Source organism: Accipiter gentilis, chromosome 15, assembly GCF_929443795.1.
Source record: "Accipiter gentilis chromosome 15, bAccGen1.1, whole genome shotgun sequence".
NCBI classification, from domain to species: domain Eukaryota; kingdom Metazoa; phylum Chordata; class Aves; order Accipitriformes; family Accipitridae; genus Astur; species Astur gentilis.
This window is the reverse complement of record NC_064894.1, coordinates 4,390,204-4,414,181: the sequence shown is the minus strand read 5'-3', so window position 1 is coordinate 4,414,181 and position 23,978 is coordinate 4,390,204. Positions and strand designations below refer to the sequence as shown.

Below are 23,978 nucleotides of genomic sequence, written 5' to 3'. Positions count from 1 at the left end.
CCAAGAAGAGAACATCCTCTAGCAAACAGAAAATGCCGCAGCCTTTTTTGGAGTAATCCAATTCTTTATGAAGAAAATGTCACTGGTTTGAAAAGAATTAACCATCAAATTGTTCTTTGAGAGAAAAGGTTGCACCAAGAAGCAGAAGAGGCACATTTATACAAATAATTGTAAAACGGGTTGTAAACTTAGGTTTGGAGCCCAAATCTAAAACTGCAAACCTAAAAGTCCCTGCTGAGGAATTAGCGCCCAAGACCTCTAAACTAACAAAGTGCGTAAATTTTTAACTAACAGGATCCTGGAAACTCCTAATTCTGACATTCGGCATATACAGAAACTTCTCGGCATTAGGCAAAGTTCATCAGTTTAGTCAATAAACCCACTCTGCAGTAACAAATAGTTTCTCATGAACTTCCCAATAGGATACACACACAGTGCTGCAGTGATTTTTTTCTTCTTCTGTTACCTATAAGACAGGAGATGCTTAACTCGACAGTGTAGCAGAAAGGCTTTGTGTCGGCCACAGAACTTCCATGTTCTGTGCCCCCCCAGCCTGTGAGTGCTCCCCGCCTGTACCCCCACTTGCCTGGATGGCTGATGCCTGCCAGCACACAGGTGGTTATGGGATCTAAAGCTTTTCCAAAGTTCACAACAGGAACGTTAGGAACTGGACAAGTGAACTGCATCCCAGCAGCCTGGTGTCGTGCCTGAGAGCAAGGAGACCAGGTTCCTATCCAGATGACCGTTCCTGCATTTTACGTGAGACCGTCCCCATGTAAAGTGCATAACCATTTCTTAAATTACAACCTAAGTCTCTCTGTCAGGTTTAAAGTGATTTTAATTAATGTTGTTATGGTACAATAACATCAGCTAGGTATCCCAGAATTCAGTATCAGAAAACAACACTGCTGTAAAGCTTTTTAAAAACCAAACCACAAAAAACCCTACCAAAACCAAAAATATGACAAAGCTTCATAGACAGAATACTGTAGTACCTTTATCTTTTCAGCATAAATGTAATACCTCTGTCCTGAAATGAAGTTATTAACCTTTCTGAAGCTAAGAAAGGAGCAGTAAGATTGGCAAGTAGTACATAACAACAGTATTTGCTATATCCCAGAACAGCCAATATGAAACATTTAATCCCTGGTAAAGGAAGGATTTACAATACATGCTTTTCCTCAGCATTCCCTCTAGGCTGGCAGGCAGCAGCTGCTGACTCAGCACACTGTACTCCGAGGTGCTTAAGGCTCCTTATGCTCTACCCAGGGAGTCTATGGATCAGATCCAGGGCCCTGGATGGCACTCTCAGTTAAGTTCTGAGAATTCAATATTTTTGTCTCTAGCCTCAAGGGAAAAAAAAAGATGAGGAAAAAAAAGGAAGGAAAAACCCCCCAAAACCCCAAACCAAAACCACCACCCCCACCCCCCAAACCCAAAGTCTACAGGTCAAATTTCCTTGCTACCTTTTTCTAAAGGCACAATGATGTCTCCTCATGACTGTCGCCACGTTTTTGAAGTAAGCTGTCATGCCCTAATACTATGGCTGTTGCTTCTCGCCTGCCATAAAACTTACCTACCTTCCTTGCACCCCATTTTAATTTCTTAACAACTATTCACAGAAACCATCATAAAACAACTGCATGTGTACAGCCTGGCTCAAAACTCCTTTGTTCCTAACACGCGAGCTAAGCGGATCAATCAAAGTGAGCGACTCCCAGGTGCATAGTACTATTCCAGCTGTAAGTTTAAACCACTGCTCAGACGCAACCATCTTCTGGAGGAGCATACGAGCCATCTCCTCTGTCCTTTTTATTCATGTGAATAGCATGAACCCACTGGCACTACGAGAGACAAAGAAGCAGGACTGGCCCCTGGTTACCTTATCACCCACAGAGTAACTCTCTTATCTATGCACGCTCTGTTCTCTTACGCCACTTGCCAGTATTTTAATAGACCAGAACCACTTTGTTACATCCAGCAGTGTATTTTTATATACTGTATAGTCTAAAATTACACAGCCTGCTACACGCCAGAAAGCCTTTAGCATATATGACTTACGAGCCAATTAACCAAGGTATGTTTACGCTTCTGTTCCACTAACTGCCAACAGACTCCCCACCTTGAAGACAATTATTTTTCACTGCAAATTAGATCATAAAGTTATGCTTCTATCTTGTAATTGCGATTTTAGTAGCCACAGTCTGAAAGGTTGTAGTTTTTCATGCTTTTATTCAATGAGTTTAAAGATCAGATACTATAGGTTGTACAACCTATAACAGTATTCACACAGGCAGCATGGCAGAATAAAAGAAGAGCAAATGCATTTTTAAGGGGCTTTTGCCTATTTTTTTTTTGTTTAATGGCATTTTCCTTTGCTTGTGTAGAGCTCAAATTCCTTCACAAAAGTAGAAAGGCACCCTTTTCTTTCTTATGTAGTAAATGCCAAAAGTATAGAAATGAGATGAAAAAACAGGGTTCCTGACCATCAGGCCTACATCTACCCCTAAATAAATCTCTTCTATGCCTTTACAAGAATATTCTAACTCCTGACACACACTGCAATTGAACTTTTTAAGTTTATGTAAATAAATTAGTAAGAATAGGAATAAAGAACTGCATTTACTTTTAACTACCAAAGCCAACAGACACATATGCTGCCAGAAGAACAATTTCATAAGCTGGTGAACACTAGGAGTACAATGCTGGCATTCATGGGTTACAAGGAACACTCAGTGTAACAACACTCAAAGGTAGCACCATGAGCTTTAAGTCTACTGTTAGGATTTTCTGCTAAGGGTACCAGTGAAAATCCTTTTCAACCGAGCACAAGATACTGATTGAATAAAATATTTAAGCCATAGCACATTTTTCAGAAGGTGATCTCTTGCAAACAATGGGATGGCTACTATATTTTTGACAATGTTTATTTTGGTAAACTCGTAAGCAGACAGGGTGGAAATTCAGCAGGCTGAAGTCAGGACAGGGGGCAAAGCAAGCTTCTGTCAACTTTCCGTAAAGCCAAGCCAACTAAATCCTTCAAAAGATACCACAAATAGCAGACCTGCTTCTTTCCAATGCTACCAATCAGCCTTCTATCTGAAGTGGAAACAATTTTGCACATTGGAGACCACCTGCAGTGTTACACTTGTGATCATTTTTTGACATTAATGATTCAGAGTTTCAAAAGCACTTGACCTTTGGTACGTCTTCATACCATGCAGCCTTTACTCAAAGCACCTGTCATAGAAATGATATGGTAGTAGCAGACACAAAATACAGTACCTTGATTCCTATACCACACATTACTGTTGAAGTCATGTACAGCAAAGATAGCCTACAGCCAAATGTGGCAATAAAGAAAATGACAAAGTGATAATTATTTAAGTTAACAAATTACGGTCCTTTCTATTCTAAAACCAAAACCAATTCTTTTAGGGAAGTATTTTATTTAAACACATTACTTTGTCTCTTAAATTGCAAATCTATTTAAAATGTATTTACATTGTGATATGGAGTGGGATTAACTTGACACATTAATATTTAATCTAGAAAACAAAGTCTACAAGGAATTTTGAGAGGTGGAAAATATTCTCAGCAGGGTTCTGTACTAACCAGGTACAGATGATGATTTTAATGCTAAGATAAAAGCAAATGCACTTAATAAACAGAAAGAATGACATTAACGTGGCCTAGAGCACACACTGCTAGAGAATTGCATTACAACATTGTTCCTGCTTACAACGGGGACACATTAGTTCAGATAAAATAAGTAACCTACGCCAGTTGTCAAAACAGTCCTTAACGAAAATTAGTTTTGGTCTTCTAAGATTTCATTAAGTAAATTAGCTTTCCTGGTTTTCATCTCTGTGTAGTTACACATGCCAATAGCGTCATAAGTGTCCAGGTAAGAAAATACATATTATTATCAAGAAAGAAATACCAGCACACTCTGAAGAGAGTTGTTCCCAGCAGACAGTGTACTGGCAGGGTTTCCAAAAGTGATGAACTGGAAAGTGAAACTGGTAATGTAGGGAACTCATACTTCATACTAGTTCCATCATCTATACGATTAACGTGAGAGGCAGTCCCTGTAAGAAATTACGTAAGCTAAAATTTAAAACTTAGATGTACAGACAGGTAAACAGTTCTCAGGATTATAAAATGGTGATAGAACTATTTAGAAGACCTGGGAAAATCCCCACCTCATTAGGAACTTTTATTTGATGAATACAATAAATTCAAACTCAGAGAATTTTCCAAGGGTGAGAAGGAAAACTCATCCCACAGGCAGCATCATTCCAGGGTTTCCCTGGCACTGGAGGAGAAGCAGGGAGTATGGAGCCCAGGAAGCATCATCCCTGTTACTCTCAGTAGAAGCCCCTGGCTGTAAGACTTTTTTTTAGAGAAAACAAATTAAACTGTATTACTAATGTTTTTCCTTATTAATTTGGTAACTTGGACTATTAGATGGGTAAAACATTAGGTAGGACTACCAAGAAATTCTTAGCTCCATAGGCATGGGGTGTTCCTTTTTGCCCATTATAAAATTTTAGTCTACTAAGTACACTGGCAATTCCTGACTTTGTCATCACTGACAGCCAGCTGCATTTTGCCCCAAATTTTTTTCTTTTTCATGCATACCAGTTACTAGGACCCTACCAATAACTTTGGCAACAAAAATTGGAACAGAAAGGAACCATTCTCAAGGCTGCATGATATGATAGATATGCCTTAGGTGGAATCAGGTGGACCTGGGTTATAAGAGGACTGGCAGAGGAGGGGGAGAGGGAGACTAGCAAGGAAAATCGGCAGAAAGAGCAGTCAGACACCTGATTTCTCCACAAGTTCTTTTTTCTTATCATTCTATGATAAATATTTTCTTAGCGCAACAATATATTGCATAAACTTATCTCTACTAATCCTAAAATAGCCTTTTAAACATCATTTTCCTTAAGTAAATTTAAATTAATGAAGCTCACTTGAATATCAATAAATGTCTCCATAGTGTGCATCAACAGGCACTTAAATGTTTGAAAGCACTCTGCCTCTGGCTTTTTGCTCCCTGCTGTACTTACAGCATTAACCAATGACCTATTAATACAGCTTGGAATGTTTTAATATTATATCAAAATATTTAATTCTCTTTGGATTTCAATTTAAAATCTTTCATGGGCACTAAGTTTGCCTAACAGAAATAAAAAAAAGATTACATACAATTACTTTTTTTTTTTAGACTCCTTGCTAGAGAAAATTAGTTTGTATATTCCATATATATGTAATCATTCCAATTACTGTGATCCATATTCTGTCTTTCTGAATAATTTGTACATGTTGAGGACAAAACAGGACCTTCACCTTATGATGAAAAAGCATTTGCTAACAATGAATGTATTTGTAAGAGTCTGAGTAGCTGTATACCATGCTGGGGTAGTAGAAATTGCTTCCAAAACAGAAAACAGTAACTATCTCACTCAGCGCAGCAGATGAGGAAACCTAGCTCTACAGAACAGGTATCAAAATGTGTTAAATCACAGACTTCCACCTGACTTGTGATAGCTTGAAACTTGTGAAATACACTGTGCTAAGAATCAAGCTACAGTGAGAATAACACGGTATATTATTCATGCATAACCTAAACTGTACACTCGACTGCTGCTGCCTCCCAGTTTTCATCCAATGGGAAAAAGCTATCAGGCAGTCCAAAAACTGTGCTTCAAGGGCAGAGACCAGTAAGCAACAAACAAGGTTGGTCCTGGTGACGTTTTGAGTCTTAATTATTCAGACATTAAGGAGCAGGAAGGTTGTCCCTTGCTGCAGATAGCTGCAGAAACTGATCTTCCAGCAAATAAAGCCCTGCAGAGCAAACACCCCTGGATGCAAGCTTGCACAGGAAACAAAAGGGACTGGGACTACCGCCCTCGAGGCAGTTTTTGCTACACAGTAAGGGGGGTATGGTACTGAACTGAACGGTTTGGTCATCCAAGAAGGGAGACAGTCTTGAAACTGAGCAGCTTCTTCACCCCTGAAGCATGAGAGGTAACAGTTCTATTGTTGAGTGACGAACTGTTCTCATAATGCCCTCATGAAGCCCTAACGGAAGGCCAGGCATACAAATAGGAAGGTCATTCACCACAAATGGAATAATTTTGATCAGTGATGCTCCTGTACATTCAGATGGATAGCTTGGCAGAGATGCATCAGCATTTGCAAGAATGCTTGTTCCAATGAAAATACGGCACTTTGTCATTTGGGCCCACAATACACTTCGGACTTTGGCTCAGACCCGTTCAGAGGTACTAAGATGAGCCAAGAGTCCAGGACTGCCAACAGTACTGCCAAGTGTACAGGAATGAAGTGGAAACAGGCTAATAACTAAATTCAAAATGCCTAAAAATGGTTTATCAGGTACCATGCTTTTTATTGGTGATAGCTTAGATATTCCTGAACATGCCAAACAGAGTCTGATCTTAGAGAACAGCTATGTTAGACTGAAGAGAAGGCAATTTTGGGAGGCTTGAATATCGCCTAACACCAGTTTGTGTACGTAGAGACTTTCTTGCCAATGCCACAGCAACAAGAAGACATGTAAATTCAGTCATACAATTAATTACAATGGATGGGAAATTGGAATGAGACGACGTACAATAAAAGGGTAAGGAATATTGTGCTGAACAGAGATAATATCAACAGATACAGAAATTTCCCAGGAAAGAAGCTAAAAAATTAACATTAACTTGTTTTCACTTGGATGCTGCCATGGCAAGGACATTTAAATATAGTTAGTTGGATGCTAATAATATTATGATTTAGAAGCAAAAGCAAACAATAAAATGAGGAGGTGAGCACGAGCAAAATAGGAAACATAAGCTGAAGAGCCATCAGACAACTTACACCGTTTTTCTGTTACTGGCCAGCAAAGTCATCAATAAGCTGCTTATTTCATGTATAACATGTTACAAACCATCCAACCACAGTCTGTTACTCTCCTTTATGTCATCTGGCAATAAATCGGGTATCCTGCATGTCTGGAATGGTCTGGGGTCTTGCTGCCTCTCCACCTCTAATTATTGATGTAACAAGGCCATTACTGAGAGCAAGTGTTACTGAAAACTTGTATAAATGCAGAGGTGAAGAAAAAATGGTGCTAAATCCTCAAAGAACATGGCATTCAGCTCCATTGTGGTAGGCACTATTCAAGGCAGTATTTGTCTGCTCCCAAAGGTCAACACTGAGACTATCCTTTTAATCACAGTAGTAATGTGCCCTCCACCCACCCCCAAACAAAACCAAAAAAACCCACCCCAAAGCTAGGAAGCAGCAAGTATTGGTCAATTACAAGGAAGGTTCAAACTAAGCCCCTTTCTAGCTGTTTGCCATACTCCCTCTGACTTTAATGTGCCAATTCATTGAATTTTGTGAATTGACATTCACAGATGCCAATTTACTATCATTAGGCTAAGCTGCTAAATGCACATAGTCCAGCTCAGGGTTTAAACATTCAGTGAAGTATCAGAGTGGCTGGTGACAAACAGATCAAATTTCAACTTATAGGTAGTAGGCCACTACCAAAAAAATTTTCTATTTGTATAAATCTTGAAAGATTTCTTTTTCATGAATCTCAAGCTTAACAATTTTCAGTTTTACGCCTAAACCAAAAATTTTGTACCTTGTAATTAGCAACCATGTCAGACATAGCCCTATGCAATTTGCTATCAATGACGCACGGAAGTTGAAAGGGTTCACTGACCGTTGGATGATTTCTGAATCAATGCAATGAGGGTTTCTTTGTAAAACAAACAGAACAACAGAACTGGAGGTGACCACAGGCACCCACATTCTTTATTTAGCGGTACTATGCTTAACATCGTAAATACTGCTAATTGTCTGTGAGATGGAATGGTAAAAAAATTAGACTTCTGCAGTCTCCTTTCTTATCTTAGTAGCAGTAATAGTCTAAATTGGGAGCAGAAGAGCAGTTTCCCAAATAAATGCTAGGAAACTCCCTATGTTGGTAACACGGGCTAACCCCAACACTGACAATTTTTCTATATACTCAGACCTAGGACCAGCAAAAACTCATGATTAAATTTGGAAGTTGCCAACAATCCCTCTAGGTTCAGCTGGGCTATAGAAACTAACATGTGTGAACTTTTTTTCCACCTAGGAAAAAGGAATAGGCCCAAGGAAAGAAGCAGCAACTGGCCTGTCCTGGAGGCTTGTCAACGTCAGGTCCCTCTGCCTTCACAATTCAGAAAGTTTTAGGTAAGAATGATGTCAAAGAATATACAGCGCTGAGGTGCTACGAGTGAATTCATACCCTCCTACCAATGATGCAAGGATGAATCCACCACACAGGATTCTGTCCTTCAGCAGTGACGTGCATGCATCATACAGGAAAATCCTTGTCACAGACGACATATGTGATTTCTCTTTTTTTGGATAAGGGGAACAGGCAATAGGACACGCTGACAGGGTTGGATGGGCATGTACTTCCCAGGCAACGAAACTGTGTTCCACGGAGTCGCTGAGGGGACCCCGAAGTGAGACAGCTGTAAGCTGCCGGGCAGGAAGCCCACACGCAGAACCAGAGACTGACTGATAAAGGATTTAACCTGTGTATAGGCAGATTCCTTTAAGGAATAACAAAATCCATAAAGTTTCTATTTAAGTAAGATAAGCCAAAGATAAAAGATTTGAAAGAGAGAATTCAACTGATATTTTACCTTTTCACCTTTAACTCCTTTCTGGCCTGGCAAACCAGCTACTCCTGGCAATCCTGCTTCTCCCTGATTTTAAAAGAAATCAAAAATCAACACAGAAGAATATGTATTTGATTTGGTTTCCTTGTCTTTATCGCAAAAGCCTAACAAAGCAAACAACTTGGAATAAATATAGCGCAAGATTCAGGAGAAGGATTTAAAAAAAAAAAAAAAAAAAAAAAGGATTATGTAGAAAATAATTTATTCTTAAGCAAAAACATTTACACTACATGTAATACCTAAATATAATTCTCATTTTTACCATGGATTTTTTTTTTTTGGTGTGTATTCAAACAACTAAACCTTACAGACCTCTGCAACTCTAACTTTAAAATAACTAAATCTAAAATGTACTGTTTCTTAATTGGGAATACAATGTAAGTACAATACTACAAACCAGTAAGATATTTTTCATATTTCTTACATTTAAAAAAAAATTTTTAAAAATCAACCTTTTGTTTTTAATGCCTAGCTGGTTTAAACAGCATGATGCACTAAAAAGCAATAGGAAAACCTCATACTTTATTTGGAAAGCAGTGGCATCTCTCTCTAGATTCTTGCTGCATTCCTGGAAGCGTGTATATTTTGCTGGCATGAACAGTCACTGGTGATGAAGTTGTAGCAAGCAATCTCTCCTCACGTGGGCACTAAAACAAAACCAAGATTTTCTGATTTTTGGTCCACTTTAGTTAATAGATAAATACTATCCAAACACTATTTTTAAGTTACTTTCTGTTTTAATACTCCTGTACACACCATATTACAGAGAAGCCACAACAATTGCCAAACAAGAGGAAAAAGCTGTAGTGAAATGAAGTCTAGACATTGTGATCCTTCTGTACTAAAATCGATGCCAGTTAAAACTGATCTGATTGTCCCACTTCTTTCTTCCAAAAGAGCCCAGACAGAGGAATAAAGTCTCCCAAAATTAGAAGTAGTGAAGCAGAAAATGCCCATGGGAAAAAATAAAGAGGGAACTTCTCAGTCTTATCCTGTCCTTCGCCCCTTGCCCCAAAATGCAAAATGTCAGAGTGAGTGTAAAGGGAAATTCTGTCATTTTTTTGTAATGAAACACTTTGGGCATGCACAGGTTGGAAACAAACAAAAAGCCCTGAAGCCAATATTCGGCTGTCTGTAACTCATGAGAGCTGAGCCAACCTGAAGATATACTACAGGACAAGTCAACAGAACCTGACAAATTTCAGAACTCTCATTAAGATGTAATGAGGTCTCCTGCCAGCCTTCTGTCAAAGAAATGCCAACAGGATTTACAGCTTAGTGTAGAAATTTGTATGCAAGGATAAATTCCTTCCCTTAAATTACTGAAAATGTAGCCTTTATAATTGGTAAGGAAGCAATGAAAAAATAAATCAGAAAATGTAATGCTGGTTTCAATATGAAAGTCATTAACAAGTAGTCCACCAATTTTTACATCTTCAACATAAGACGTACAAATGAAACTGCTGGAGCTTTTAGCTATATAGCTGAATGAATGTTTAAGATGCTATTAACAAAGCCTATCCTTGACCTTTTTGTGTTCATATATAATTAGGCTTTGTTTGGATTTTACTTTTTTGCTAGTGTCATAACTGCTGAATGAATTGTATTTCCATGCACAAAGTGGAACCTACAGAAAAAAAAAATCCATTCATTTCACTTTTCGATGAGCTTATACATTCAAGAGAAAGCCTGCATCATTATCAGGAATATATTTTTAAATATATTTGAACAATAAATTATTATATAAAATTGAAATTTCCCTTAATAGATTAGATCCAGACTCTTCCATTTTTCTGTGTACCTATCAGTTGTCAGTTCCCACAAAGTCTTCTGCTCCTCTGTTCTTGGGCAGCTTTATCCCTCCATTCCAGGTACTCTTTTCTCCCATCTCTTTGTAGATGGAATCAATTAGTCATTCCGCATGCTCTGGGTTTTTTTGCTGACTGCAGGCTGGGTGGTAATGCTACTGCCCGCTATCTCAGAGGAGCCTGCTCTTAGAGACTACTCATAACTAGCAGACCACTATTTTAACATATTTTCTGAGGGGTTTTTTAATTTATTTTTCTCCAAATGAGCTTAATTCAGCATAACAATCACATCCACAACTTCAAGCATTTCTATAGTTCTAGCATCTTCCAGTTCACACTGATTCAGTCTATCAAAACAAAAGGGAAAAGTGAACCCTCTAAACTAAATCAGCATTTTCCCTTATGTTAAACAATATATACATCCAAGTATGTGTGTTATAAAGAAGAAAGTATTTGCTAATTATGAAACACCCATTCCTCCATGTTAGTGTATTGAAATGAGGGAAACACCTTCAAAACCTTCCTATTTTTCTTCCCTTCCACTGTCATGCAGGCTCTTTCATGGGCTTTGTTTATCATCTGTAATGCTTCACTATGCACAACTGTTATTGAAATGGCCTCTTATTTGAAGCCATCCCTCAATGATTTGTCTCCTACTTTCTGAGACTTCCTCAGTTACTAACTAGATATTAATCAATGTTAAGAAATGCATTTAAAAACCACTAGCAGCACCTAGTGCCTTTTACTGAAGTTCCACTGTGCCATTTAGTTAGGCAGCAAGGAACAACATACCATGACTCCAGATACAGGATTCATCGTTAGGAGGTAATTAATCTAACACTTCTATTGAAATTTCTTTACAATTCTTTAGAAAGAAACAATGAAGAAATTTATTTTGTATTAACATTTACATTTTAACAAATAACTTACCAGGTCTGCAGATATTTCACAACACCTATCTTCCGTTGCAAGTTTTGGATTACAATAAACTGTTATGCGGTGAAGTTCAATCTATTAAGAAAAAGAGATGAATATGAGACGTAAAAAGTCATGTGTGACAGCATGCATTTTCTTATCTTGGCATAATAGACTTTCTTTCTAAAACACTGCGTATTTCTGAAAAGCTGGAAAAACAGACAAATCCAGAACAATTACACAGCTCCTCACTTAAGGAAGAAATTGTGCAGTCTATTACTTGGATGTAAATTACATTTTAGATTTAAATTATCTTCACGTAAGTTGCATCCCTCCGTACTGCTCTTGCAAAGCTACATAGGCGTGTTAGCCCTCTAGACATCCTCTGCAAACCTTCTTTTCAGGAACGTGATTTTCTCCTGCAGTGAACTAGAGCTAAAGGTTTGATAAGCTCCATCTCACATATAGCTTCTATCACTTTGGATGACAGTGATATGATAGACCTTTGCCTGGACCTTGCCACTAAACCACCTGAAGAGCAAGAAAAATACAAATTCTGTACATAAAGCTTCTGTTTCAGAGATTTTTGGGGTGGATTGCCGAGATGAACAGCATCTAATTTTAACTAGCTTATTTTGCCCTTGTATGCCTCTTTTTGCATCTGTTTTGTATCCTTATTCTCTCTCTTGCACTTGGCATTGAGAAGAGTGACTGTTGGTACAGGATCCACTCTGCTGCCTTCATCAGCTTTTTATGCCCATGTTTTCCTGCAAACATGGAAATCTTGATTGACAAATTCTATGCAACCAACACAAGATAAAAAGAAACTGCTCTTTCTCCTGCATGCTACTTGGAAATGAAGAGATGGTATATACATTTCAAATAACGTTGAAGTCAGTCTTAGAAAATAAAATGAAGCATGATCTTTGCCCCATGAAATAAGAGCTCCAAGTCCAGGCCAAAGTGTTTAGCGCTTCACAGGACTGATTCCTCCCACAATGCTAGCTTGCAGTTACAATCTGCTATTTTCATCTGGAACTGTACACCCTACATAATATAGCTGAAACTTTCAGATGGTCACTATAAACTCCAAGCCAGATGCTTTAAACCTGGTAAATGGATGTCAGCATACTTAAAATAAACTGATGTTTCCTGGAGCTTTCAAATTACTTGCTGTGAGCTCTGTGCACGAGGAAACAGAGGAGAGCATCTCTGGGACAGAACAGCCCAGAATATTATGGGGTTGCCTTGGGTAATTCTTGCACCAAAGGCTGCAGGAAACACACCTCTAGCTACTTTCTAATCCCTCCCATTCAGAGGAGGGAGAAACAACAATGAACAACATGCCCTTATTTCTGCATAGCTGAATTACCCTGGAATGAGGCACAATCTTGATACAGATGTAATCCTTAATTTTTTTTGTGTCTCCCCTTTATCAAAGAAAGACAAAGTGTAACAGATGACTGATACAAACTTATAAATAAATCTCATAAAAATTGAAAGAAAAAAAAAAAAACCACTGAAGTTATCTCTAGAGGTAGTACTAATAGGTCTACAGTAACTATGTGGCTCTTACCCCAAAGCGAATACAGAAAAACAGACTCCTGAAACCAGGATCAAGTTTCTGAGTTACTTTGGTAACAGAAGTTTTGCCTTAGCAGATGCTACAGCACTGAATATTGTTTAGACAAAAAGACTTAAGGACTTCAAATTAAGAATACACACTCAAAATTAATAGCCGGGTTTGAACCTTTTATCTACATAGTTCTTTATGATGGTGTTAGTAAACGCATGGCTAAAACATGATTTCAAGTTATCTGGTTTTCCTTTCATACTACTCACATCTACAGGCTTATCATCTGCAGCGCGAGAAGCAATCAGAGTCCTTCCCTGCAAGTCAATGGTGAATTTTTCATCAGTCTGCTTTCTCTCAATTAAATTACAATCCAAATAGAGGGAAATGATCCCCGACTGCACACTAATACCAAGCTTGTGCCACTGCCGATCAAACAATGAATAAATTTCTCGACTCTTAAAAGTGTAGTGCAGTATATTTCCCTGAGCAGATTTGGTCATATACTCCACAACCTTTTTTGTACCATCCAGAAGGACAGAGATCTGAAAGTAAAATAAAATAAAAGAAATGGTCATTTTAATCTTATAAGAATTAAACACATATATAAACTATGTGTGATAAAAATACTTCAACTACATAGACTGGGCAAGAATTATGTTATGAAGCAATCTTCTATGTATCTTTGTAAATACATATCAGCTATAAATCGTAACATGCCTTCTTATCCTAGACTGCAGTCTTAACCCAATACATTCTGTTAAATTTCTGTCATTCCTATAATAAATCACAAATTATTTCAGACCAGTCTGTCTATTCCATATAAACTGTAGCTAAATCCAGTGGTGAAACATCCACTAAGTTATATTTGCTGTATTATATGGGGCAAAAAAAAAAAAAAAAAAAAAGAAACTTAATGAAAAAAATAAATCAAAGATGACTCTAACCTCAGGTGTGTCATACTGATTTAAAACTTGCCATATATACCAACGTTCTTTCTTGGTATTTCGCCGTACACGGAACGTAGCAACTAGAGAGTATTCTTCAGGAAGCCCATTTGGAAATACTTGCCTACAATAGGAGGGACAAAAAAAAAGATTTCTTGTTATTCTTACAGATACAAACACTGCTTAAAAGGAATGAACAGAAATAATACCTGGTAGAAATAAGGAGCCAAACGCTCACTCACGCTCGTAAAAATTCACAGGCTTCAGTGTTCAGAAGTGCCTCTTACCAAAAGTACAATCCAGTCTATTTATAAGAATAAATGGCTGAAGAGTTTGCTAATGAATTTTTTGCTCTAACTTTTTAAAAATCTGTGTTTACCATAAATAGGAGTCTTAAAAGAACTGCTGCAAAGTAAATGCCACACATAAACAAGTTTTAAAATATTGTTTTTCCCAATTTATTGCTTGGGATACTGGAACAAGTTTCCCAGAGGATTTGTCAATAATCCCCATCCTTGGAGACTTTCAAAACACAGCTGGACAGGGCTCATAATAATTTGATCTAACATTTAAATTGGTCCTGCTTTGAGCAGGGGCTTAGATCCAGTCACCTCCATGAGCAATGACTCAGGATGTCTTGAGTATCAGAACAACTGGACTTTAGCAGGCTTAAAGAAAAATAAGGAATGCATTTCTGAATGAATGACTTGCTGTTGTTTGTTATTCCTTTCTTACCTAAGATATGTCGACACTTCTAAAAAAAAACCACAAAAAAACAAAGTCTGACTTGCTACCTATATCACCAAACACAGTACAACACCACTTCTATGAACTATTTGAAAAGTTTGTATTTCAGAAAAAATGAAAATTAGTCTGTAACTCAAGTCTACAGACTTTAGTAATCATTGAATATATATCAATTCTGTACTAAACAAATTAGGATGGTGCAATTGACCTCTTTCTTTTGAAACTTCTGCATTTCAAATTATTTGTTGTCTTGAGGCAAGACAAATGAAAACCACAGGTGCAAACATTACACAACATATGAGTAGCTGAAGTGTTAACATTGCTGTTTGCTGAAAACTGTCAGGATTGTCCAGCTAGCCACATTGCAAAAGGCAATCCCTGAATCAGAGCGAAGGAAACCTGAGGGCCCCATGCAGCAGAAAAATTTCCTCCATTTTAGTTCCCACAATCATGTGAAGTAAATGATTTAGTTTAAGAAAAACCACAAATGGAATTATAATTACACAGTAATGTGCTATAAAGGCTTTATTAAAAAAAAACCTAAAACCAAAACAAAACAAAGGGGGGAAAAAAAAGAAAAGAGGAAAGCACCAGCTGACAAGACAATAACCCCACAACCCTCCTGGAAATCAGTGCACTTCAGTTAACTCAGGATCTCAGGAAAAATGCCTTCTGTGCAGAGAAGCCTGCTCTAAACCCCGCCAAAGAGCTTCTTTATAGACTAACACCTATTTAAGTCCCTTATGTGGGAATACACCTCTTTGGCTTATTTCCCACAGCTGATTCCTGTTTTATCCCAGGACCAAATTGGCTGCTTTCCCACATTGTTAGTGGACCCACATGCTCTGTTGTACAGCTATAGATGTTTCAATGTCAAAAGGCAAGGCAAAAGTGAATAGGCTTTGCAGGACTTAGATCTAGATTTCATACTACTCTGCATTTTAATTATAGCATAAAGAATACGTCTATGATTTATAAAGAAAATACCTTCAGTGGGCATTAGTAACACATGAGTGCGTCTCTGCAGGACAGTAGACTATCTGGACATGGGATCAGCCCTCTGGTTTACAGCACCCCATGCAAGCTACAGAGATGGCATCTCAGGTTTACAGCTGGATAGAAAGGATCTCTGCCTCTCAGAGCATCTGATTAGCTCTCCAAAATCATAAGTTTCCCAGCTAAGTTCCATCTTGGGAAACACAGAGGAGTCTACATTAATGGGCAAAGGGCAGACAACTGTGGAAGGGCAATAATCAGAAAGCTTGATCAAATGAAAGGAGAGGAAACCATCATAAGTCTGCAAAACAAATGGAAGCAGTTTCTGGACATGGCAGGTATTCTAGTAAACATGGAGCACTTTTTTTCCCCCCCCCCTCACCATTGTTGCTTTTTACTGTAAGCCTCTCTGACACTTTAAGAGCTATCTAAATGAATGACAGTATTAGTCTTCTAAAATTTTAAGTGCTTCTTTCAGAATTTTCTCAAAAAAATGTGGTTGTGTGCGAGTGCACATGATATAAAATTATCCTTCTTAACTGTTTATCAAACCATTTGGGAAACAGGACAAGAATTAAGGTGTAGACCAGCATTATGAAACGGCAGGAATTTACTCTAGCTTCTCTTACCTTTAAACTGACAGAGAAAACTGTACCGGGGGAAAGGAGAAAAGCAGACAAGGTCAAATTAATTCCTAAGGGCATTACACTGATTTCAGTGAAGTCAACTAAAGAGGTAAGATTTAAGCAGAATCGGACCAAGGATGACTTCAGTTAGATCCGTTGGCCTCCAGAGGTACATTCCTACCTATTTTTTGAATCTAACTCCCCGCTCAAAGCAGGGCCAACCTGAAAATTATATCCGGTTACTGTAAGTCCTGTCCAGCTGAGTTTTTAAAGTTTCCAAGAATGGTGATTATTCCACAGCCCTCTGGGAAACTTGTTCCAGTGTCTGGCCAATAAACAGCACAAATTTGGTATCCAACTACTGTATACCAAAGACATAACTTAACAGAAGCAATATCTTTATTCTGAGAAGAGTTCTCATTGTGTAACTAAATGACTTTTTGGTCACCAAGGAATGTTCATTAACAAATGCTTTAACATATACACTTAACACTCAACCCTTCCCAGCCAGATGATGAATGCTAAAAGGAAAAAAGTTCAGGGATAAAATACTCAGAAAACTAGCATGCTATCTACTACTATGCACAATTTCCCCTATTTTCTTGTTCCCTGAATGGCTTCAAGTGAATGTAACAGAATAAAAAGCATGCATCTAGCATTGATGTGACTTAGGCACAGACAATGACTAAGATACTATAGCAAAATTTAAGTATTACTGCCACATTATCTTCAACTCTGTAAAGCTCAGTTAAAAACTCCTCAGAAATAGGCAAAGTATGCATGTGTTTAAACAATAAATATATAATGACACTTGATGGAAAAAAAAAAAAGACACAACAGAAGCGTGGACATAAAACCTCATATGGGAACATGAGAAAAGCCAAAACACAATTTTGCAGAATACTGAATTTGAAATTCAGAAGTTCTTTAATATACGGTTTTGCCTGATTGCATCTACACACATTTGAAAACTAATGAGAGAACTAATGAGACGTCATGTGCAGGGTGAAAACAGTACAAAAGCCGCATTAAATGTTAATGAAAAATACAAATGCAAGTTGTTCCACATGTCCACAGCTCAACAAGTACTTCCTCATAGAGTGTTTACCCTTTCCATGTGAGGAGAGAGAATAAGGATGAAGGAAACCTATACCAAGCTCACCTCAAAGTCTACAGATGTAAAGCACAAATACAGAGAACATTAACTTAGGGTAATACCTCATGGTGTCCATGCCAAAAGCAGTAAGAGAGATGACAGGTCTTAAGAAAGCCCTAACATTACAGAAATATGGGTATCAATTAATAAGGGTGCAAATTCATCTATAAAGATGACAAGAAAGAACTTACAAGTTCAAACAGACAAGCAAAGGAGGGTATCCTTGGCATCTGGTCTCTGAACCAGGGGATGCTTATGGATTTTTGGACAAGAGTGTCCAAACCAAAGTACATGATCAGACTTGGGAGCAACACCATGAATCTGAGATTTTCCTCTCCCAGGAATTACCCTTAACAGTAGGACAACAGTCAAGTTCTCCCATTCATGTTGAGCTTCCTTAGCTTAGGACAATCCAAACCAGACATCCTTCCTGGATGACTGCTCTAACCTTTAAGGCTATTGAAGAGGTTTCCTCTCCCTCTTCGACACTGAAAGCGCTCATGACTGCTGTGGTTTGTGTTGAATTCAAAGCTCTCCAAGCTTATTATGTGTGATTTAAGCACAGTCAATGGCTTAGGCACCTCTGGGAACACTGGCAGCGTTCAGGCATCTCTACACACATCTTTGAGTCACAATGAAACTTGGGCGGGAATAACGTGCCTGGTGCTTCTGAGCTTCCCTAGAACTTATGCCCAGACGCCGGGGGAAATCTGTTGTCCAAAATGACTCATTTTAGGTGCCACCAGGGTTTAGGTGGTGCTTGAGAAGAGGCAATTTGAATCATTCTCTGAGACCCAGGCGCCCACAGTCTGACTAAATTATACTTTAGGTGGAAATTAAACAGTTTGATTTTCTCCCTCTGTCCATATTGTCAGTAGTATATAATAAAAAATTAAAGTTGATGAATGGAGCACTGTGTTCTCAAAGCGAAGCACACCCTTGGTGGAAACTGCTGAAAACAATAGCAGGAATTGAAGCACATGAACTGAATACCACAGGCTTGAATTTACACCACCCTAGCCTGCTGGATTGAGGTGTACTGTAAATTACAGAGGCCCCAGCTGGCAGATTGAGGAGACCAAGGATAACAAGCAGGAAAATCCCTAAAAATACAAGGTTTTATATCATACACATTTATGTTACAAATCCAGATGTTCAGGTATCTCAATGTTCCACAGGTTGAAGCATCAGGCAGATGCATCCAGAAAATTAATAAATACACACTGACCTTCCTGCAACAACTACATGCCATTCTATCAAAGCATATGTATACTGAGAGTTGCAAAGGCTTTTGTTGCATTCTCCTCTTTTTTACTGGATTAAATGTAGCCATAATTTTTTCCTAAAAACAGGTGCTGTGGCCCAAGCACAGCACAGACGGTATGTTATGAAGTTACTAGAAGAGCAGTTACAGAAATTTTGCATGGACTTTACCAGTATATTTGTGCATACCTTCCACTGTTTGTAATGATCAAGTATAGACTGATTTTTGGCAAAATATTTGCTTATTCATTTGTTTCCTCAAAAGTTCTGAAAATTTCTGAAATGCAGATACCAGCTGGTTCTCTTACTGCTACTATACTAAAAGAAGTAATTATGAATGAATTAACTGTGTATTCACTGTGCTATAAACAGTTTTAGTTCTATCTTTGTAAAGCAGCATTGAGTTACCCATATCAAATTTAGTAAGGCAATCCTTTATTTACCTTTTGTTTTTATTAAAAAAAAAAAAAAGCACTAATGGAAAAGCAGCATCTATTTTTAAATCTTATGAACTCTAATTGTTCCATATCGAATGAGAATACACTACAGCATATGATAAACTTCCGTATTTACAAGTATCAATGAAGCCTCCAGCTTGCTGAATATCTTCCAAGAAGAGAAAGATGAGCCAACTTACATTTCCTGAGAGTGAAGTGAGAGATGTTTAGAGTTTATGGCAAGACATATCTTTTCCATCTGACATATACCATTACCTGGTATATGTCACTTGTAACTTGACAATGTTACAATAATTTGGTGACCAGAGCTCAAGGAGTTAGTTTAAACAACTTTCCTATGGTGGGTAATGATTTATTTAGTACTACGTCGACGGAGACACTGAAATCTTAACCTTTTCGTGTTTGCCAAGAGATCTAAACTGAGATCTGTTATGAATAAAAAAGTAAAGTTCAGGTGACCAAGTAAAAAAACCTCCACATTATTCTCAATATTTCTACATCAAATTACCATATTATTGATTCTAGGTTTTTGCCTAACTTGACTGGTACAATGAAAGAAGGGAAAATAACTAGCTAGAACAATTTACCATTCTCTGCCTAGAAAGGGTATTTTAAACTCTTTTCAAATAAAAGTTAAGAACAGCTGTTTGTTACTCAGAATAAGAAATAATTTCCTTCTCACTCGTCTTCCTCAAATCACATTAAGATGCACTGTACTGTTTCATGTTACATTAGGCCTCAAGTTGTTTTCATATGACACATTATATGATGCAACTCAAGGGAAACTATTCAGACAGCTTAAGAGTTATTAATTACTTAGGGAGAGCTCAACCCACTCAGAAAATGTACTGCTGAAAGCAACGCTGCAAATTATTTTAACATTGAGAAAAGGGATTTACGTAATATTTCATATACTTCAACATGCCTCTGCTTTCATTTACTGAACAGGTATAGATTAGCTGTCACTTTTAATATACAGGTGGTTTAGAATTTTTTTTTTTTGTAAAATCAATGTTATTGCTATCAAAATTTTAAAGGGCATTTTAAAAAAGATTGGTTTGAAAAAGAAATAGAAATACCAAAACTGTTATGTTTGCTCAGAGTACTTTTACCCTAGGGTTTCCAGCAGTATTCTGTATCCTTATTTACAGGAATTATTGGTGAACTCTTGCCCCTAACTAAATCAAAGGCCAGTCTTCCATTCATTTTAAAGAGGTCAGGCTAACTGAACTATGTCTGCTTTCCAAGTTTGGCCAATTTCTGTGCATTTTAACTTTTCAGGGAAAAAAAAAAAAAGCAGTGAGCAGCAATAAGAACTACAGACCTGAAAGTAGTAACATATAACAACAGACACTGGAAATGCAATAATTTTTCTTCTAATTTTCCTAAGCAGAATTCTGCAGCCTGACAAAGTTTTGAGAAAATTCAGGTCAACATTTAGGCTTTTGGAGTCTTATCTTGTGGAAGGCAACTTTCAGCATTTCTGATACAGTTATATACTTGCCTCAACTTGGATATTTGTTTTGTGAACCAAATAGGTCTCAGAGCAATCAGTGAACTTTCCTTGTACCTGGAAAATGAAAACAGCCCTAGCAAAGACCAAAGGTTACAAAAAGCAAGAACATGTGATTTGGGCACACAGACATTCACTTCCTCTTCCCTTTTTAATAATGAATATATTTTAAAATGTAAAAAGATGACAAAATGGGTTCAGAAACTTGCAGGAGTATCACATTATAAAATACTATATTCAAACAGTATGCTTCCCCTTCCAAAATAGCACACCTTACCCTGAATGTTGCACAGTAAATGAAGCTGCTCTAATCAGTAGTAAGCATCCTTCCATGTAGAGACACATGCCGTGGCGAAGAACAACAGCCGTACCACCAGAGAACATTGTGAAGGAACAGGAGTGACGGAAGAGGAGAAAGCCAGAGCCTGACTACTTCAGCAAGCTAAAACTTTACTCAAAGAAATCTCATACTCCAAAATATCCTCCCGCACCTGCACGGGTATAGACTCAAGAAAACCAAATGCAACAAAGTGGATGCAGGCATGGATATACTACAGTAAGCTGCCTTTTTATGTACAAAGCAAGTAAAGGAAACGTATAGGCTACTAGAAAGATTTGGGTGGCTTTTGCAGTATACAAGCATTGAGATGTTCCTCCAGGCGCTTTTGAACTCAACATCTAATGCATGGTTACCTGTGATTCACAGAGACTGGAGTTGATCTATATGATTCACTCAGGTCTTACACTGAATACAGATCTTGCATTCAGACTGTTTCTTTTCCTTAGAAGATGACCAGAGAACAAGCAAACATACTGCTCTCAGTGTCTGAGAGACAGGGAACACAAATGACAAAAACGTGGAACTCTAGTTCTTCCACAAAGGGGAAAAACATTTCCTCCGCATCTGCTTTCTTCTATTCACGCAATTGCATGACACCTTCTGCTGTTCCTGCCTCACGCTGCTCAAACCAGACTGGTTTTCCATGTGTGGCACCACTTACTGACTGAGAAAAATGCAGAGCCCTTCTAATGCTGCTGGCTGAAAGTGACCAAAACCAGCCTCTGTTGCCCCAGTCTGTTTTTTCAACCTGATTTTTCTCATATATATTTTCAGTAGCTGTGGCAGTCAAGTAACACCTCTGTAGCAGGTACTGATCTATCAGCAACTGATACCTCCAGTTCCATCTGACCCTCCTCACAAGGACATTGCAATAAGAAGTTGCATTCAGTCTACTGGTTTTAGTCTCGTGAATACGGTGATGTTTCTCATACCAAGTGCCCTTTCACCGAGCATTTCTCCGCATTGCATGAATGCTAAATCTGCTCACATATCAAAATTAAGAAATGTCAGTTAGGAAGAGCTCCTTCCAGTACTAGCATCCATCCCCCTAAGCACAGCTACACTGAAAATATAAAAATAATGCAAAAGAAAAGCATCTCTTCTGAACTCTCGCCATCTCCTGTCAGGAATCATGCTTTTCCTGGATGTATACCTCATCCTCCTTTCCTTTCTGTAGCTAAATGTAGAACATCACACATATGTGTACCCCCCATCCCCACTTTTCTAACAGATTTCCGCTCCTGTGATCCACTGTAGGGAATGAAACCTCCCTGTACACATGCAAACATGGTCTTATTGTCCAGCATGAATGTCCCAGAAACCTTCAGTGCTTTTCCGTACTCAGAACCACACTAATAAATCAATTGCCTCTATAAGGAAACTTACTCAGGGTCTGACACATTTCTGATATGCAATCCACAAAAACTGAACAAAACTTTCTCTTTGGAGATTAATGGCAGAACCCGGAGAAGTGTGATGATCTGTCCATTTCTTCGGTGGGTCTGTGATTGTCTCCTAAGATACGGTCTTTGTTCAAAATTTAATGCTAAGATGTGCTTAAAAGAATGGCAGAGATTAAAGTTTTCCTCAAGTCAGTCAAGAATTGTATCAAGCTTTTTGGCATTTTTACATAATCTCTCAAGGCCATTTTGCTTTGCTGAACATCCTAAAATCCAATTGTGGCATTCTTTTTTTCAAGTGCAGCAACCATCAAGAGAAGAGGACGTGAACTTTAATGCTTTTAAAGAAACTTTACATGCTTCTTTTAACACCTACCCATGTCTTTATTTAGACGTTTTATGAGCAGCTCTAACTCATGTGGTCCTTCTACTTTGCTCCCAGAAATGGAACAAAGACAACAGGTCTAGTTATTAGAGTAGTCTGATATTTGGCAGTCTCTAAAGTCAATGAGATATTAAATTCTTATGCTAAATATGACTATCTACAGCAGAATGGAGTTATTCGGCTGATCAAGAAACCCTCTGAAGACGTTAGAGAAGAAAATAATTACGGTAACCTCTGAAAAGTCAAGTGGCAGTGAAAACTGCTCTGCATGCATTTTTACATGCTTCCTACCCTGAAGGAAGATATACACTACAGTGTTAATTATTTGTAGATCTCTGGTTGCTGTTGTCTGGAAAAGCAAAGCAGATGCAGACTAGAATAGAGGATTTGTCTATTGGAGGCCATGATATTCAGTCTGAAGACAGATGATGCACTTCATACTTTCAAATGGAGGGAGAAAATCAGGAATGAGGTAACTTTTTTCTTGGCCTATATATCCATATAATCTTCTCTAGAGGGGGAAGAAATCTAAGTACGCATCTCTCCTTGGAGGTTTTCACAGCCAATTTACCAGCACCATACAGACATTCGTACAGTTATGGAGAGACACCAGCTGATTCCAGAAACAGAATGGTCTTTTCAGTTTGGTACATAGGAGGGCTGGTCAGCTCCAGCAGAGCTGCATGCCAGGAGACTCACACCCTCCCACTTCTCACTCTGGTCTTGTGAGAGCTACCTTGTGTAGTTCTGCATGACATCGTGCTACCCAACCTAAATGTGTTGTTTCCTTAGAACCCTCAATTTCTTCCTGTTTGGTCTCCCCTCACCCCCATCCCAAACTTTTAGTAGCTTTTTTACAATGAATCAATGGAACAAGCGCTAGCAAAGTGAACTGTTGATTACACTTGAACAGGCTCCCCACTTCCTTCCCTCGTTTGTTCTGTAAGGTCCTAGACAACCCTATCTGATGGTAAAAGGCAAACCATCTCACAGGCCAGCATCCCTCTTCTGAAAATGCTGAGTGCTCACAGTAAACATAATAGCATGGCTGGCAGTGGAAAGGGAGAGCTAGAAGGACTGCTGTATGGA

General features: G+C 38.2%; 1 protein-coding gene across 5 annotated transcripts in view; it reads right to left on the bottom strand.

Annotated features, from left to right (window-relative positions):
- The window catches only part of COL19A1 (collagen type XIX alpha 1 chain), a 225,432-nt gene that overhangs the window by 157,284 nt on the left and 44,170 nt on the right, over positions 1 to 23,978 (bottom strand). For all 5 annotated transcript variants that reach the window (XM_049817767.1, XM_049817766.1, XM_049817770.1 and 2 more), the window contains 5 exons: positions 14,006 to 14,129; positions 13,328 to 13,603; positions 11,501 to 11,581; positions 9,284 to 9,409; positions 8,727 to 8,789 (listed from right to left, as the gene is read on the bottom strand). In XM_049817767.1, the coding sequence (XP_049673724.1) occupies positions 8,727 to 8,789; positions 9,284 to 9,409; positions 11,501 to 11,581; positions 13,328 to 13,603; positions 14,006 to 14,129 (670 nt within the window). The remainder of the gene's footprint in view (positions 1 to 8,726; positions 8,790 to 9,283; positions 9,410 to 11,500; positions 11,582 to 13,327; positions 13,604 to 14,005; positions 14,130 to 23,978) is intronic.